This window comes from Salmo trutta, chromosome 5 (genome assembly GCF_901001165.1).
Source record: "Salmo trutta chromosome 5, fSalTru1.1, whole genome shotgun sequence".
NCBI classification, from domain to species: domain Eukaryota; kingdom Metazoa; phylum Chordata; class Actinopteri; order Salmoniformes; family Salmonidae; genus Salmo; species Salmo trutta.
Window position 1 is genome coordinate 21391788 of NC_042961.1, and position 15838 is coordinate 21407625.

The window sequence follows — 15838 nt, forward strand, 5'->3', positions numbered from 1 at the left end:
AAATAAGTAATTATGTAATTTAAAAAAATAAAAATGCCAAAAATGTCTGAAACCTGTTTTTGCTTTGTCATTATGGTGTATTGTGTGTATATTGAGGAGGATTTTTTTGTGTTTAATCCATTTTAGAATAAGGCTTAAAGGTAACAAAATATGTAAAAAGGGAAGGGGACAGAATACTTTCCAAATGCACTGTATGTACTGTAACTTGGCATGTTTGCATGATGCTGACAATTCAACTTCACAAACAAGGCTCTTATATACAGTAATGGCATTTATAAGTTGCTCATATAACCTAATATTTGCACTTGTAGTGTGTGTGGACGTGACCTGCTTTTAAAGCGTCATGTCATAAATGCCCATGACTGCTTATAAAGCCATTTAACAGACATTGTATCATGTTAACGGAGCTGATCATGTTACAGTAGTTACATACAAACATGCCAAATCACTGAAAAGTCTTAGAAATATCAAAAAGGCACCGATCGGAAAATGCTCAGTTTTTTTGTAAAGCATCATCCATTATTCCGTTACTCGCCCCTCCCCTCCCACCCTCTTTCACACTTGTAGCTTTCAATTTGTTCATTCATTTATTTGAACACAATGATTTTGTTTTAGGCCAATTGTTTATCAGACATTAAAAAATATATATATATTTTAGAAACACAACTTCCCCATGTTTCTTTTTTGGCTTGATAATGAATATATTCACATGTTTTTGTGATTCCATGTGTATTTGGTCGTTTTCAGAACGCCTTTAGGGAAACGTTCAAATCGAATGCTACTTGTTTACCGGATTTGGAATTGCCTGGAGACATTACATGCACACATTCTTTATTTTAAAGATGAGGAAAACAGGTTGCGCTGACATGTTGCACGCACACTTTTAGTTTTCTCATTTATTTAGATGTGTGTATTTTGGATATGGCCATATTTCAAGGCAATTTTACCACCGCAACATTTAGATAGATACCAGCACCTCGGCTCTCTCTGTTTTGCTCAGTCATCATACTGGAAGTGAATTCTCACAAATCCGACTCCGGTTTGTGGGCTTGAAATTCTGGCTTTAAAAGCACTCCCTCCTTCCCCAACCTGGGGCGTTCTACAGTGTTGCTCCAACTGTGAGGCCCATGCAGAGTACGCAATATTTCACACAGTGCAGAGGAGTTAAACTACTTTGTGGTCCTCAAGCGCCTCCTCAAAGGAAGTCCTTTTTTCTGGCCTATCCCTCGCTCCCAGGCTCACTGCCTCTCCCCTCCCTTCACTCACTACTACTTCTGTGAGAATGTACGTCTCGACACCAGACAGCTCCCCTTGGCCCTAGACTTCAGCCCAGCCCAGCCTCCTCTCCCCACCCCCCATTCCCTTCCCTTCCTCTCCCTGTGACCACTTCTGAGGCTGATGCATGCCCTGTGTCTCTCTGTGCCTGTCTAACCCCGGTTCCTCTCTCTCTGTGTCTCTCTCCTCCTTCACACTTTGCATGCGACTGTGTCGGCTGTGACTGACCAGGGGTTAAAAGGATACGCAGGGGAGAAGGTAAGTCTATAGGGTAATCTGTTGGAACAGCCACCCTCTAAAGCCTGCAGGAGAGAAGGCAGGGAGAGAGGCTTCAGCAGTCTTAGTGGGTGGTGGTGCTGCTGGTGGTTAAAAGCACACACTTGTTCACTGTACAGTAGTGTATGGAGGTTATAGTTGATTTATTTCAAGGGCCCCAGGTCTGTATTTTTAAAGGGTGTTAGGGTCACATTCTGAAAACCATTTCCCACCCTGGTTGAATTACCTGTGTTTTTTTCTTTCAATGGAACAGAATAGCAAAGAATTGTCACATAAGAGTCTCAGAGTTCTAACTTAAGGCTCCCTCTAGAACGTTTATGACTTTTATGGAGATCATGGTATCAGCAAATTCCACTATAGGTTTCAGAACCCTACGACTTGGAATTATATACAATGATGACAAATCTGCGTTGGTGGTGGTGCATTGCATCACCTTGTCATCTTATTTCCATCTCGGAGATCTCAATATGTGTTCACTCCCTCGGATGGCCAATAGTAATCTGACCATGCCGACGTTTCCAGTCCACTAAATGGCCACAGTTGCAAAAGCGATCAGATTTATGTACAAAGCAACCACTTTGTGGATTCACTTTCATCAAACTTGAGGTGATTTGTGATGTGCAGAGCTGAATGTGTGGCTAGAGGAGAAACATGCGTTGCATTCTTAACTGTCGTGCTGTAGAGAGTAGCAAGCTAGCCAAACAACTCCAATATGGCTCAGCCAGTCTGCCTGCCGGCGGAGAGCCTCAGGAGTTATGGGTAGACTAATGTGACCACCAAGACGTTAAACGGAGAACCAGACAACGGCACTGGCTTTGGGAGGTCTCAACAGATCTGGGTCCAAAACAATCCAATGGCTTTCCTCATATTTCTCTGCACCAATTGTTTTAGGAGTGTAATATTGTGGCCCATTTCCCTCTGTGTGTGGTTAGCTCTGGGTGCCAGGAGAGAGGATGAGGAAACACAGGGGTTAGACAGGGAGGCTTGGTTGAAGATCTTCATTAAATATGAAAACATCCTCTCCAGAACAGACAGAGCCAACACAAGTGGAACTGGCAAAGTCCAGCTCCGGCTGGGCAGCTTTTATATTCTTCTCTTAAAACTTTAAAGCAAATGAGTTCTGTGGGTTTGGTGGTGGGTCGTAGTGTATGAGGCAAGTGACTGGCAGAAATACCAGAGAAAAGGAAAACTGATGAATTGGTTAAGTAGAGAGAGAACCACTTGGCCACTTGCGGCTGACTTTATGGGTATGGGAGAATTTCATATTGGAGGAAATTAAATCTCAAAGGCAGTCTCTGTCCTTGGTGTTTCATAGGCCTTGGCTGTAAATGTATGTATTTGTTGGGGTGGTTTCTGGTCTTAGTCGTGATTTTGGGGCTCTTGAGGTTGACCCTTTCCAACACCAGTAATCTGACCGCTCTAGAAGGGCATACATTTTGTTACGTTACAGCCTTATTCTAAAAAGGATTAAATGTTTTTTCCCCTCATGAATCTACACACAATACCCCATAATGACAAAGCAAAAACAGGTTTTTAGAAATGTTAGCAAATTTAGAAAAATAAACAACTGAAATATCACATTTACATAAGTATTCAGACCCTTTACTCAGTACTTTGTTGAAGCACCTTTGGCAGCGATTACAGCCTCGAGTGTTCTTGGCTATGACCCTATAAGCTTGGCACACCTGAATTTGGGGAGTTTCTCCCATTCTTCTCTGTAAATCCTCTCAAACTCTGTCAGGTTGGATTTGGAGCGTCGCTGCACAGCTATTTTCAGGTCTCTCCAGAGATGTTTGATCGGGTTCAAGTCCAGGCTCTGGCTGGGCCACACAAGGACATTGAGACTTGTCCCAAAGCCACTACTGCGTTGTCTTGGCTGTGTGCTTAGGGTCGTTGTCCTGTTGAAAGGTGAACCTTTGCCCCCAGTCTGAGGTCGTGAGCACTCTAGAGAAGGTTTTCATCAATGATCTCTCTGTACTTTACTTCGTTCATCTTTGCCTTGATTCTGACTAGTCTCCCAGTCCCTGCAGCTGAAAAACATCCCCACAGCATGATGCTGCCACCACCATGCTTTACCGTAGGGATAGTGCCAGGTTTCCTCCAGACGTGACGCTTGGCATTCAGGCCAAAGAGTTCAGTCTTGGTTTCATCAGACCAGAGAATCTTTTTTTCTCATGATCTGAGAGTCCTGTGTCTTTTACTGAGGAGTGGCATCCGTCTGGCCACTCTACCATAAAGGCCTGATTGGTGGAGTGCTGCAGAGATGGTTGTCGTTCTGGAAGGTTCCCTCATCTCCACAGAGGAAAACTGAAGCTCACCTCCCTGACCAAGGCCCTTCCTCCCCGATTGCTCAGTTTGGCCGGGCGACCAGTTCTAATAAGAGTCTTAGTGGTTCCAAACTTCTTCCATTTAAGAATGATGGAGGCCACTGTGTTCACGGGGACCTTCAATGCTGCAGAAATGTTTGGGTACCCTTCCCCAGATCTGTGCCTCGACACAATCCTCTCGGAGCTCTACGGAGAATTCCTTCAACCTCATGGCTTGGTTTTTGCTCTGACATGCACTGTCAACTGTTGGACCTTATATAGACAGGTGTGTTTCTTTCCAAATCATGTCCAATCAATTGAATTTACCACAGGTGGACTCCAATCAAGTTTTAGAAACATCTCAAGGATGATCAATGGAAACAGGACGCACCTGAGCTCAATTTCGAGTGTCATAGAAAAGGGTCTGAATAATTATGTAAATAAGGTATTTCAGTTTATTATTTGTTATAAATTTGCAAACATTTCACATTTTTTTCTTCAGTTTGTCATTATGGGGTATTGTGTGTAGCTTGATGAGGAACAAAATGTACTTAATAAATAATAATGCTGTAATGTAACAAAATGTGGAAAAAGTCAAGGGATCTAAATACTTTCCGAATGCACTGTATGTAGATCTTCATTTGTCCCGTTTGGTGAATCTCTGTACGATGGGAGTAACTGTAGACCTCTGCACTGTAGCAAGCCATTTTTCTTAGTGGTTTGCCTTTTGGCCACTGTGAGGCACAGGCACCATCAATCCATCTTCTCCAGTAGCGCTGCGAGGCGACAAACCCACCTAATCAGAGTGTGAAAACAAATTCCTCCGCTCCCCAGTAAGCATTTGTTGAGAAACATTAAAATCACCTGCGTTTATGATGGCTGGTTGGGCTATCAAAGATGTCCCAGTGATAAGGTTTCTGGGGAGAATGCTAATTAGGGAAAGTGCTGGAAACCCGAGCAGGCCCTGTCTGGTCCCAATGGGTTCTGAGATTTTGCTGGAAGGGTCCATAGGTCTGTATGGATGGGGCTGACACTGTGCAAATCACCCACTTTGTGCCAAAGGAGCCCAGAGGGTTTTCCCCTGTTTTTACAGCAGTGCTGCTGACCTTCTGAGCACTGCTGTCAAGGTTTAAAGTATGGTTTGAAATGAGACTTTGCTGAAAATGTATAGAAATAAGAACACTTTTGCTCTTAGGCTTGTTTGCTTAAAATGTGGGAAAGATTAAGTGTGTGTAGGAACTAGACTTGCTATATGTGTTACAGATGGTATTTTTGAAATAATTTTCCTAATTTACCATTGTATTCATGTGGAGTGTTGTACATATTATACAGAATTACTAAGGAGAACATCTGGTGAGCTGGCTAAGACTTTGAGAGATGTATTATTTTGTTCCACTGTTGGTGCATCTTCTCACTGTCTGTCTATCTGTCCATAGGGAGCGCCAGGGGAGCCAGGCTTGTCCATCATTGGGCCACGAGGACCTCCTGTAAGTGTCATCACTTCTTCCTACAACTAATAATACTGTGCATGACCTGTACTGTTCACTGCTGCTTGAAGTCTTCAGTTCAATGACTCATGACCTGCCACTCTGAATAAGCCTGGCATGATTGTAATGTCATGAATTTGTCAACATCAAGAGTTATAGAAGAATATATATTGTGAACCCCATACTCATGATCACATACTGTAGCAAGAATACCAGAGATTCTACGTTTGCCTGTCAGGACTTTCCAGAACAAGTTCTTGAGCTTGTCCACCACAGAGCTAATGGAGATTGAAGACTGATAATTACAGGTTGTTTGAGAGTACTTTGGCATTTTTTGAGGAAGCCAGAGCTTCGATTTGGCTGTAATCTGGATCATTCCGTGTTTCCTCAGCATGAGAAGTGAAAACATTCCTATACCTCTTAAAGTATTCCAGAGACCAGAACCCAATGGTCCCTATTGTATTAAATAATTGATGTTCGTGAGATAAAATAAGACTTTATCCTGATTCAACTCCTTTCTTCTCCATTTCTCTTCTTTTTTATTAGCAGAGAGACAAACGGGTTACTGTGTTGGACCTCAGTTGTGCAATTTCCTTTTTGATTATGCTGTGAAGAATTGGACATGTTTTGTTTTGAGGTTTTCTTGTTCCGCCCTGGTTTTTGGACTGCGGGGTTGCAGTACCTTGTTGGAGAGCCAATAAAATGGCTACTCAGGAGGACCAGACATCTGTTTTCCCAATTGACAATTAGCTACATACCTGTGTGCCCACTACCCTGGCCGGTAATAAGGCATTTCTAATGAACACCAGGCTACAGAGGAAGTAAAGCACAGCAGGAGAGTGAAGGAGTACACAGAGAACCAGTCAAGCAAGGGTACTTAAAAGGTGATTTCCCACAGCAGGTGAGGTCGATATGAGAGACTCACTCTTGACCTTAGGAAAGGGAGAGGGAGTGGATTTGGTGGCAAGGTGGAGAGAAAAGAGTGGAAATTACAGCTTAGGCTAGCCAGGTGGTTCCTCTTATCTTGAATGACGACTCTCCCTGAATTAAATTCCGTTGCTCTATCGATTGCTACCTACGTTCAGTCTGAAACTGCCGTCCTAGAAGTTGTTTTTGTGACTTCAGAATGAGCGGCGTCGTACAAAACGAACTCATTCGCGATTGGATCGTCTGTAACCAATCGGAGTATCAAAGTTGATAACATCGTCACGTAGGCGGGTTCTGGCCTAACTCATTGGTTTCTGGGACCAATCAGAACGGTCAGAATGTGTTCGCGTTCTAGAAATCGTCGGGGAGGGAGGCAAATACAGACTCATCGGGGAGAAGAAACATTAGTTGGCCAGAGCGATGTGGATGGGTAGCCAGGCAGCCTGTTATCTGCCCGTGTCCTGCACACTGTCATTTCACAGATGACTAGACAAGACTATAACCTGACCATAGGGAAACAAAGGGAAAGGACCCATGCAGATGTATCAGATTCATTCTCTATGTTTAATGGAATACCTACAATTGTCATATTGAATGGTCTACCGCAGTGTACGTTAAGATATGTTGTCCACGTGTGGAATTAGCCCTCAAAGTTAAATCAAATGTGTAATCTCAGTAGCTGTATCCTTACTAAATCCAATAAAATCAAAGTTTGTTTGTCGCGTACATAGATTAGCAGATGTTAAAGGCGCAGCAAAAAGCTTGCATTTCTAGCTCCAATAGTGCAGGAAATGTCTAACAGTACAATACTGAAACACAAATAATCCCAAGAAAGTAAAAAATAAGAAAAAATGAAGAAGGAACAAAAAATGAAGAAATATCAGAACGAGTAATGTCAGAGTCCGGAATATAAATATGTGGTGTGTATAGACTGTATGGACAATAAATAAGTAAGAAAATAAAAAGGTATGTACAGCAGTAGATATGTAGGATGAGCTATGTCGAGAATACAAAATGTACAGTGAGCTACAAAGTATTGGAACAGTGACATATTTGTATTTGTTTTGGCTCTGTACTCCAGCACTTTTGATTGGGAATGACGCAATGACGATAAGGTTAAAGTGCAAACTGTCAGCTTTAATTTGAGGGTATTTCCATCCATATCGGTTGAGCCGTTTAGAAATTACAGTGCTTTTGTACATAGTCCCCCCCATTTTAGTTTACTGTGGATGCCACCATGATTACGGGTAGTCCTGAATTAATTGTGAATAATGACGAATCAGAAACTTACAGACGCACATATATCATACCCCAAAGACATGCTAACCTCTCAGCATTACAATAACACACTTTTTTTGGTGGATATGATATTTGTGCGTCTGTAACTTTCTGACTCATCGTTATTCACGATTCATTCAGGACTATCCTTAGTCATGGTGGCATCCACATTAATGTAGAAGTGTTTAAAAACATATTATGTTGTTATTTACAATAAAAGTGACTCCAATGACACAACACATTTACCATTCATTTCTATAGGACACAAAATAATCAGAAACACAACCAAAACAAACAGCATCCAACAAATGTGTAGTCACAAGTTTGAAGTAGTCTTTGTGTGCAAGGAATATAGGACCAAATACTTAACTTTTTACTACTTTATACACATATAACTGATTTTGTCCCAATACTTTTGCTCACCTAAAATGGGGGGACTATGTGCAAAAAGTGTTGTAATTTCTAAACAGTTCACATGATATGGATCAAAATACACGCAAATGAAAGCCGACAGTCTGCACTTTAACCTCATAGTCATTGCTTGATTTCAAATCCAAAGTTTTGAAGCATAGAGCCAAAAGAAGAGAAAATGCTTCACTGTCCCAATAATTACGGAGGGCACTGTATACAGTATATCAAGTGAGTAATCAATTAGCTTACATTTTCAGAGATCAAAATAATGTTGCAGGACTGCTAATTTTATCTGTTTCTAACTACAGAAACGATTTCAGAACAATAAACATTATGTAACATTTTTAAAGTGAGCCGTTTACAATGACTCTATGTTCATAGGGCAGCAGTCTCTAAGGTGCAGGGTAGAGTACCGGGTGGTAGACGGTTAGTGATGACTGTTTAACTTAACAGTCTGATGGTCTGGAGATGGAAGCTATTTTTCAGTCTCTCGGTACCAGCTTTGATGAACCTGTACTGTCCCCGCCTTCTAGATGGTAGCAGGGGGAACAGGCCGTGGCTCGGGTGGCTGAGGTCCTTGCTGATCATCTTGGCCTTCATGTGATACCAGGTGCTGTAGATGTCCTGGAGGGCAGGCAGTGTGCACCTGGTGATGCGTTAGGCTAACTGCACCACCCTCTGGAGAACCCTGCGGTTGGGGGCGGTGCAGTTGCCGTACCAGGCGGTGATACAACCCAACAGAATGCTCTCGATGGTGCAGCTGTAGAAGTTTGTGAGAGTTTGCTTGTGCACCTTCTTCACCACAGTGTGGAGGGACCATTTCAGGTCCTCAGTGAAGAAGTTGAAGCCTTTGACCCTCTCCCCTGCGGCGCCATCGATGTGGATGGGGGCGTGCTCTCTGTGCTGTTCCCTGTAGTCCAATATCAGCTCTTTCGTTTTGTTGATGTTGAGGGAAATGTTATTTTCCTCCGCCAGGGCTCTCATGTCCTCCCCTGTAGGCTGTCTCGTCGTTGTTGGTAATCAGGCCTACCACTGTTGTGACGTCTGCAAACTTGATGATTGTGTTGGAGAAGTGCGTAGCCACGCAGTCAGGGGTGTACAGGGAGTACAGGAGGGAGCTGAGCACATACACATGTGGGGTCTTGTGTTTTAGGATCAGCGTAGCGGAGGTGTTGTTGCCTACCTTCACCACCTGGAGTCGGCCCATCTGAAAGTCTAGGACCCAGTTGCACAGGGAGGGGTTCAGAACCGGGGCCCTGAGCTTATTGATGAGTTTGGAGGGTACTATGGTGTTGAAGGCGGAGCTGTAGTCAATGAAAAGCACCAGGATGAATAAATATAACTAGATGTGATAGGTTACTCTTGATAAACCAATGATGAAGTCAGTTGACCATACATACAGCTCAACACTTTTTGCAAGTTCAAGCACAAAACAACAGCAAGATTGCGAGAAAATGGTCCCATATTGTGAATTGTTTTTTATCAGTGTTCTAGATTGTCTGTAAGGTTCATGTGCAAAGCATGTAATAAGCCATGTCCTTCACTGTCTTTCCAAAACAGACCAGCCCTTTCGGAGGAAAAACATGCATAGCCTCCAATAACTAGTCTGGTCTCAGACATATAATCTGTTTCATTAGGAAAGTTCACCTCTTCTTTGTCATTTTCTCCCAGTTTGTTTTTACTGCCCCCCTCTCTTTTCCTGTGATATTGAATGGCTTCTTCTAGTCCCACAGGCCGGGTAGCATATCCACACCTAGTGCAGAATGTCTTCAACCAAGCATTTTCATTAATCATTATTGACATTTACTCATTCAGTTTGTTTGGCTTTTTCTCTTTCGCAGTCGATCTCGATTTGATCAGAATGCGCCATCCTTTGTTTCTTTCATTATTCTAAGACTTTTCAGTGTTGAGTTTCTCCCTCTTCTTTCCTTTTGTTTTGAGAGTCAATTGGTTTTCCCTCCACAACTCCCACAGAAGGCTCTCCCGGTAGTCTGCGGTAGCACTCCCCCTGTCAAGGTCAATTACAGCTCTGCCCAAATGTATTACTATGGAAGAGAAAAATGGCACCCTCTCACGCTGACCCTCTTTCACCAGATTTTCACCTCAATCTTCCAGCAGAAAAAGAATCCCTCTAACTCAACATTTATTTCTGATTCACTTTAGGGACAGCCAGGAACAAGAGGCTTCCCAGGCTTCCCGGTAAGACTTTGCAGCTTCCCCAGTCTTTAAGTCTTTATAATCTGTGTTTTAATGTTAGGTTACTATTTTGCAAGTGGAGCTTTATTATATAGTCGTAGCTCCCAAATGTCAAAACATTAGAAATAAGATGTTTCCTGGCTGGTAATCTCCTGTGAGCAGATTCTGCGTAAACACGAAGTTGACCAAATTACTTGAGATTTTACTTTTGGGTTAACCGAGATTCACTGGCTGGTTAAGTGCATAAGTGCCTTGATTATTGGTCTTGTTTTATTCAAATCTACAGCCAGTCTGTCTCCTTTATGCCTCCTAATCAGGAATATCACCATGTCCAATAGCAAAGCTTGCTCTTTATGTCGAGAGCTTAGGACTATAAGGTTCTATCTGCAAAAAGATGGTTCTGATATAATTAGCTTTAAAGTTCCGAAGCCTCATTGGTTTGAATGGTGTCAGCAATTTTTCTGTTGTGTATATTTTGAACTTATCAACATGAATTGGGGTATTTAGAGGACTGTATAGGTAGAGAATATTGAACAGGACAAGGCTATGTCAATAACTCTATTTTGACAAAAATGCAGGACCTTGTAGTTCCAAGCTCTCTATGTTTTAACGTGCTTGTTTTTCATTTTGTCTCAAGTTTGAAAACAAAACATGCTCTATTCTCAATTTTTTTCTTGACCTGGAAATACCTCTCTTCCCTTCCATAAGTAGGTTCATGTCAGTGCCATGGTCTGTGCAGCCATGTGCGTTATAACTGCTTATAACCTGCGTTGAAATGCCTTCCCCTCTTTGTTGATCCTAGGGTCCGATTGGGTTGGACGGCAAGCCCGTGAGTTTCTCCCCATTTCTGACAAATGTTGAATAATTGAGTAATTGAAGTACTTTAAGAGCCTAGAATCCACCACCTTATGATGATGATGAGGATAATTAAGTTAATAATGATTAGGGTCATTATTGTAATAAAATCTCTATTAGTATCATTATTGTTATTATAGGACGGAGGTAATAGCGTTATTTATATTTCAAAAAAGTTTCCCCGAGAAATTCAAAGAGACGGAGCTGTAGAAATGCATTTGGTTCTTTTACCGCATGCGTTCACTCTTTTATGCTCACACAGGGGCAGAACGGCTTGAAAGGAGACTTGGTAAGCATCATTTTACAACACAGTTGTGCAGTTTATGTGAAACAGTGTAGCCCTTTGGCAGTCTGTAGTGTAGAGATACACTCCTGTACTTGGAAAGGACGCAAACACGGTCTTTATGTGTTTTGAATGCCTTACAAATGTGATCACCATAAACGTGCACGTCGGTAAATTCTGCTTAAGCACCATTTGTTATCCAGGTGAACCTCATAGCAGGTTGTTTACCTTGTACCCTAAGTGTAGCCACTAAATCCACTGTGAAAACACTGTTGTGGCCTGATTTTGTTCGGTGGAGAGTAATGGGATAGCAGTGGGCTGCCTGTTTTAAGTGACAGGGGGAATGTCTGGCCATATTTAACTAGATGGGTTTTTCAGCTGTAATCCACTCTCGGGTTCTCAATCAGACTGGAGGTAAAACTGACCGAGATAAAGCACAAAGGAGCAAAGGCAAACAATCGTTTGACTTGTGCATTTCATGCGTATGGTGATTCCAATTCTTCGAGAGTCAAATTCTTTGGAAACACTTAAATGCACCTCCAAATATACAGTATAAAAGAACAACAAATAAAACAGGCAGACCACAGAAAGCATCAATTGGTGCATAAAAGGCTAACCATAAAAATCTCCTCCCCAGAAGGATCACTCAAAAATGACTTATTTAGGCTTCAGAGATATACACATTTCTCCACTGAGGTGTCAGGGGAGACAGAAGATTTATCCCATTACCCTGACATCGTTATAGGCCCACATGAATCCTGTGGAGCTCTCTGTGAGGCTTCTGAATGAGACACAATGACTGTTGAACGTCCCGTACCCCTTCACCTCCAGCCCTGTGACCGCTGGACAAATCTCCTCTAGGAGGTTGAATCATACTTTTATTGATCGCCTCCCTCTCCAACCTCCTTTTTAAATGGAGATAAAAACCAGTTCACCTAAAGACTATATTCTTCTTGGACGATGGTTGTGGTGCCCCTGGAAGCTGTTTCTACGTCTGGTCCTCCAGGCCAGCGGTCTGGCTTTTATCAGGCCAGCTGCCGGTTTTAGGGGCCTTTGTGTCTCTGTTAGAAAGCCATTACTCTTTGTTGGACTTGGAGCGTTATCATGAGGGGGCTTTGTTTTATTAGGGGTTATTCACGTCGGCTGTCTTTCGCTCGGAGCGTGTTTGGAGTGCTGCCTTCCTACAGAAGCTCACATGCAGGGAGCCGGCCTGGGCCAACACAAATGGCATGCCTGTCCGGGTCCAAGTGGGTGGATAATGTTCAATGTTGATTAATGTTAATTTAATTAGCCACTTTTCCTCTCCTCCCACACTCCCAACAACTGTCAAACAATATTTTAAAGGGTACCGAAAGCCAGTCTGTTAAATGCATAAATTATGTCTTTCCAGTCTCCACAATGCCTTTATGGAACTCCTATGCGCCAGGGTCACGGTCATGGAGTGTGCTTGATGTGTCCAACTGTGCACTTTCCCTGGGTTCATTTATCAACTAGTCCTGCGCCACTGACAGATGTTAGACAGCTCTCCCCAGGCCTTGATGTGTAGTCAAACGGAGCAGAGCAGGCTATGACAAGTGGTTGGTGCAGCCTTTTGGTTGGTGTGCCTGTTGGATCTAGTTGAATTCTCCTCGTGTCCATTTATCCTCTTAAAACAAAAGCGTTTATCCTCTTTTATCACATGCATTGTACAGTGAAATGAAAGGTTGCACTTATAAAATGTCGACAGTTTGTTGACATTATGTTTTTACATGGTTTTAATCTGTTGATTGATATACTGTTTATTCCTTTTTAGGGTCAACGTGGTCCCAAAGGAGTTCCAGTAAGTTTTTAAAAAAAAAATTCCTTTCAGGTTTCGACAGCTTTTCTGTTATTTGACATTCGTTGATTAATGTGTCTGTCTCTCTTCACAATGATCTGTTCTCTTCACTCATTCCTCTCTCCTTCTTCATCTCTGTTTACCTACTAGGGTGAATCTGGTCAGAAAGGGGAAAAGGTGAGTTTTTCAGTGACATTTTCAAGAATCTGTGAGAGCTATATTCACCTATATTGTTAGTGGTATAATCGACTGTAAGCCAACATAAAAGTGTTTATTACAAAATGACAAGGTTTTTCGTTTGAATGGGGAGTCTCTAACTCACTATCCATCGCTCTCTCTCCAGGGCGTATGCGGAGACTACAGTCACAGGGTAAGTGAATCATCTCATATTAATTAATGTATACCTTGGAATGTTTATAGAGTGACTCTAGATGACCATACTAAACTGTAATCATTTTGTTGCTGGAAAGAATTGCCCCTCAGCGATCGCTTACCGTAGCACCGCAGTGGATGGTGCTAAAATGTAATTGTATGCCGAGTTGGAGTCTCTGTGGTGTGTTCTCTGTAGCAAATAACATTGTTCTCTTCACAGGTACAGACATAAACAAAGTTAATTGTGGGGTCTGCACTGTAATGGCAGAGTGTGTAAAAAAAAAAAAAAAAAAAGAGGCAAGACAAATGAGTCTGATGGGTAGCACATGCAGCACATACTGTTAGAGGAAGGCAGCCCCATTATGCAAATCAGGCCTTCTCTCAGGGGCTTGACTGTTTGAGTGAAAACAAGGCAATTACTGGTAGCCTGCTGGAGCACACACTACGTGATAAAGGTCTATGTGTGGAGGTGCCAAGAAAAATACTCCCCTGTGTGCTCAGGGATTGTTCAGATAGCTAAGTCCATTTCCAATGTAATTCAACCTCCCATTATGTAATGCCTTCTGCAAAGTCTCTTGTTTCCCCAGTAAAACATACTGTAAGAATCAAAGGGCTCGTGACAACAACTCAAAGCATGTGGAAAATAATGCTTATTTGATATACTCTGCAACGTGTTTAGGCTAAATAAACTAAGTATAGCAGAGAATGTGTAGTTGAGAGGGATGTCAGAGCATTTGGGGTTGTATAAAACCTTCAACCTGTGCTGGTGCCCCCCGCCATACTGTGCGTGCATTGGATTGTTTTTATAAACGTCTCGGGGGCCGCCGGCACACACACTGCATGGGGGGTCCCTGCCAGCGGGTGGTTCCACTTAGGTCCTCCTTGTCCTACAGGGGGAGCTGGGGGGGGGGGGGGGGTTTAGGAGTGAGATGTAGATATCAACAGTAATTATATGTGGGTGTGTGGCCCATGTGGGTGTAGGGCCTCTTTGTACAGGATCTTCCAGTGAATACCCTGGCTGCTGTAATTTCCAGTCAGGCTCTGACGTTTAAGGTTTGTGGGTGACCCCAAAACTGTGTCCCAGTCGTGCCGGAAAGACAGCCAATGCTCCACTCCCAGGCGTCCCTAACCCTCTGTCCTCCACCGGTGGGGTCAACAGGTTACAGTAGAGTAGTGCTGTTCTCCAAACCAGGCCTGGTTCTCACACTGTCCACTGTTTATCTAGATTCAGAGTGTTATATTTCTGAATGCCAGAAAATGCAGCACATACTGTATTACCACATACTCTATTGCCACTGTATGTGGTAAAAATGGTTTTGTGTCAAAAAGCCATTTTACATCTATTTTTGGGGAAAATGTAAGGTGGTGCAACTTACGGCATGTGGGTGGGTATATGGTGGATAGCTCCTGCAATGGTCCCTGTCTCTACTTATCAATAATCACATATTGTACGTATTTCCTCATTGATACCTCAGCATATCATTTTTCTTGATCAATGTTATGTAAAATTTAGTTTCAAACGTCTTTGACACGGAAACATTGCTTTGGCAACTTCAGATAATATGGTGATTTTGATATTAAAAAGGCGGGGAAATATATATATATTTTTTTTACCAAAATATACCTTCCATCATGTTGGAAATATATACTCTCTGTTAAAAGTTGTCAAGTTGTACAGATCAGGTTCTGCTATATTTGAATGGAGAAAGCAGTGGGACCGTATGTATTGTAGCCCTCTTTAAAGCTGTACTTGATAATGCTGGTGAATCTCAACAGAAGCGGCGTATTGTACAGCCCTGTGTTGGAGGATTGGCCACAGTAAGTCTGTACTCTCTTTGTGGCAAAACTGAATCCTACCTGATCTCCACTCAGCTACAACAGGACAGGGGGCAGGAGTACAGTTGATCTGGGAGATTGATGTCTAAATAACTAAACTGCTGCTCTTATACAAACACCCAATGGGGCTGCTTGTTGCTTAAACTGGCAGCATTTTATCTGATCAATTACCATGTTTTACAGTATTTGACCTGATGTAAGGTAGTGTATATCATGGTATCAGTATCCAATCTGACCATCGAGGCACATCAACACTCCCTTTTGACACCAACTCCTGGCCCCTAATTTGCACTGTTACTTCGCTCACTCTCTCTTTCTCTCCCAGCTCCTCTCTCCCTGCCTTGCCATTTTCTTGCTGTTCACGCTCATGTTTTGTTTCTATTTCTCTCCTTCTTCTTCCCTTCCCAAACCCCCCCCTTCTCATTCTGCCCTGTTTCCTTTCCCTGGCCTCCCGGTGAACTTGTTGCCCTGTGACTTTCTTACACCGCTGGCCACCTGTGCTTTGTGACCTCAGCAGATG

At 42.7% G+C, this 15838-nt stretch overlaps 1 protein-coding gene across 1 annotated transcript in view; it reads left to right on the top strand.

Annotated features, from left to right (window-relative positions):
- LOC115193846 (collagen alpha-1(XIII) chain) overlaps positions 1–15838 on the top strand; it is a 111829-nt gene that overhangs the window by 66934 nt on the left and 29057 nt on the right. The window contains exons 6-14 of the mRNA XM_029752927.1: positions 1507–1533; positions 5294–5344; positions 10124–10159; positions 10959–10985; positions 11274–11300; positions 13087–13113; positions 13261–13287; positions 13454–13480; positions 15259–15300. Of these exons, the coding sequence (XP_029608787.1) occupies positions 1507–1533; positions 5294–5344; positions 10124–10159; positions 10959–10985; positions 11274–11300; positions 13087–13113; positions 13261–13287; positions 13454–13480; positions 15259–15300 (291 nt within the window). The remainder of the gene's footprint in view (positions 1–1506; positions 1534–5293; positions 5345–10123; positions 10160–10958; positions 10986–11273; positions 11301–13086; positions 13114–13260; positions 13288–13453; positions 13481–15258; positions 15301–15838) is intronic.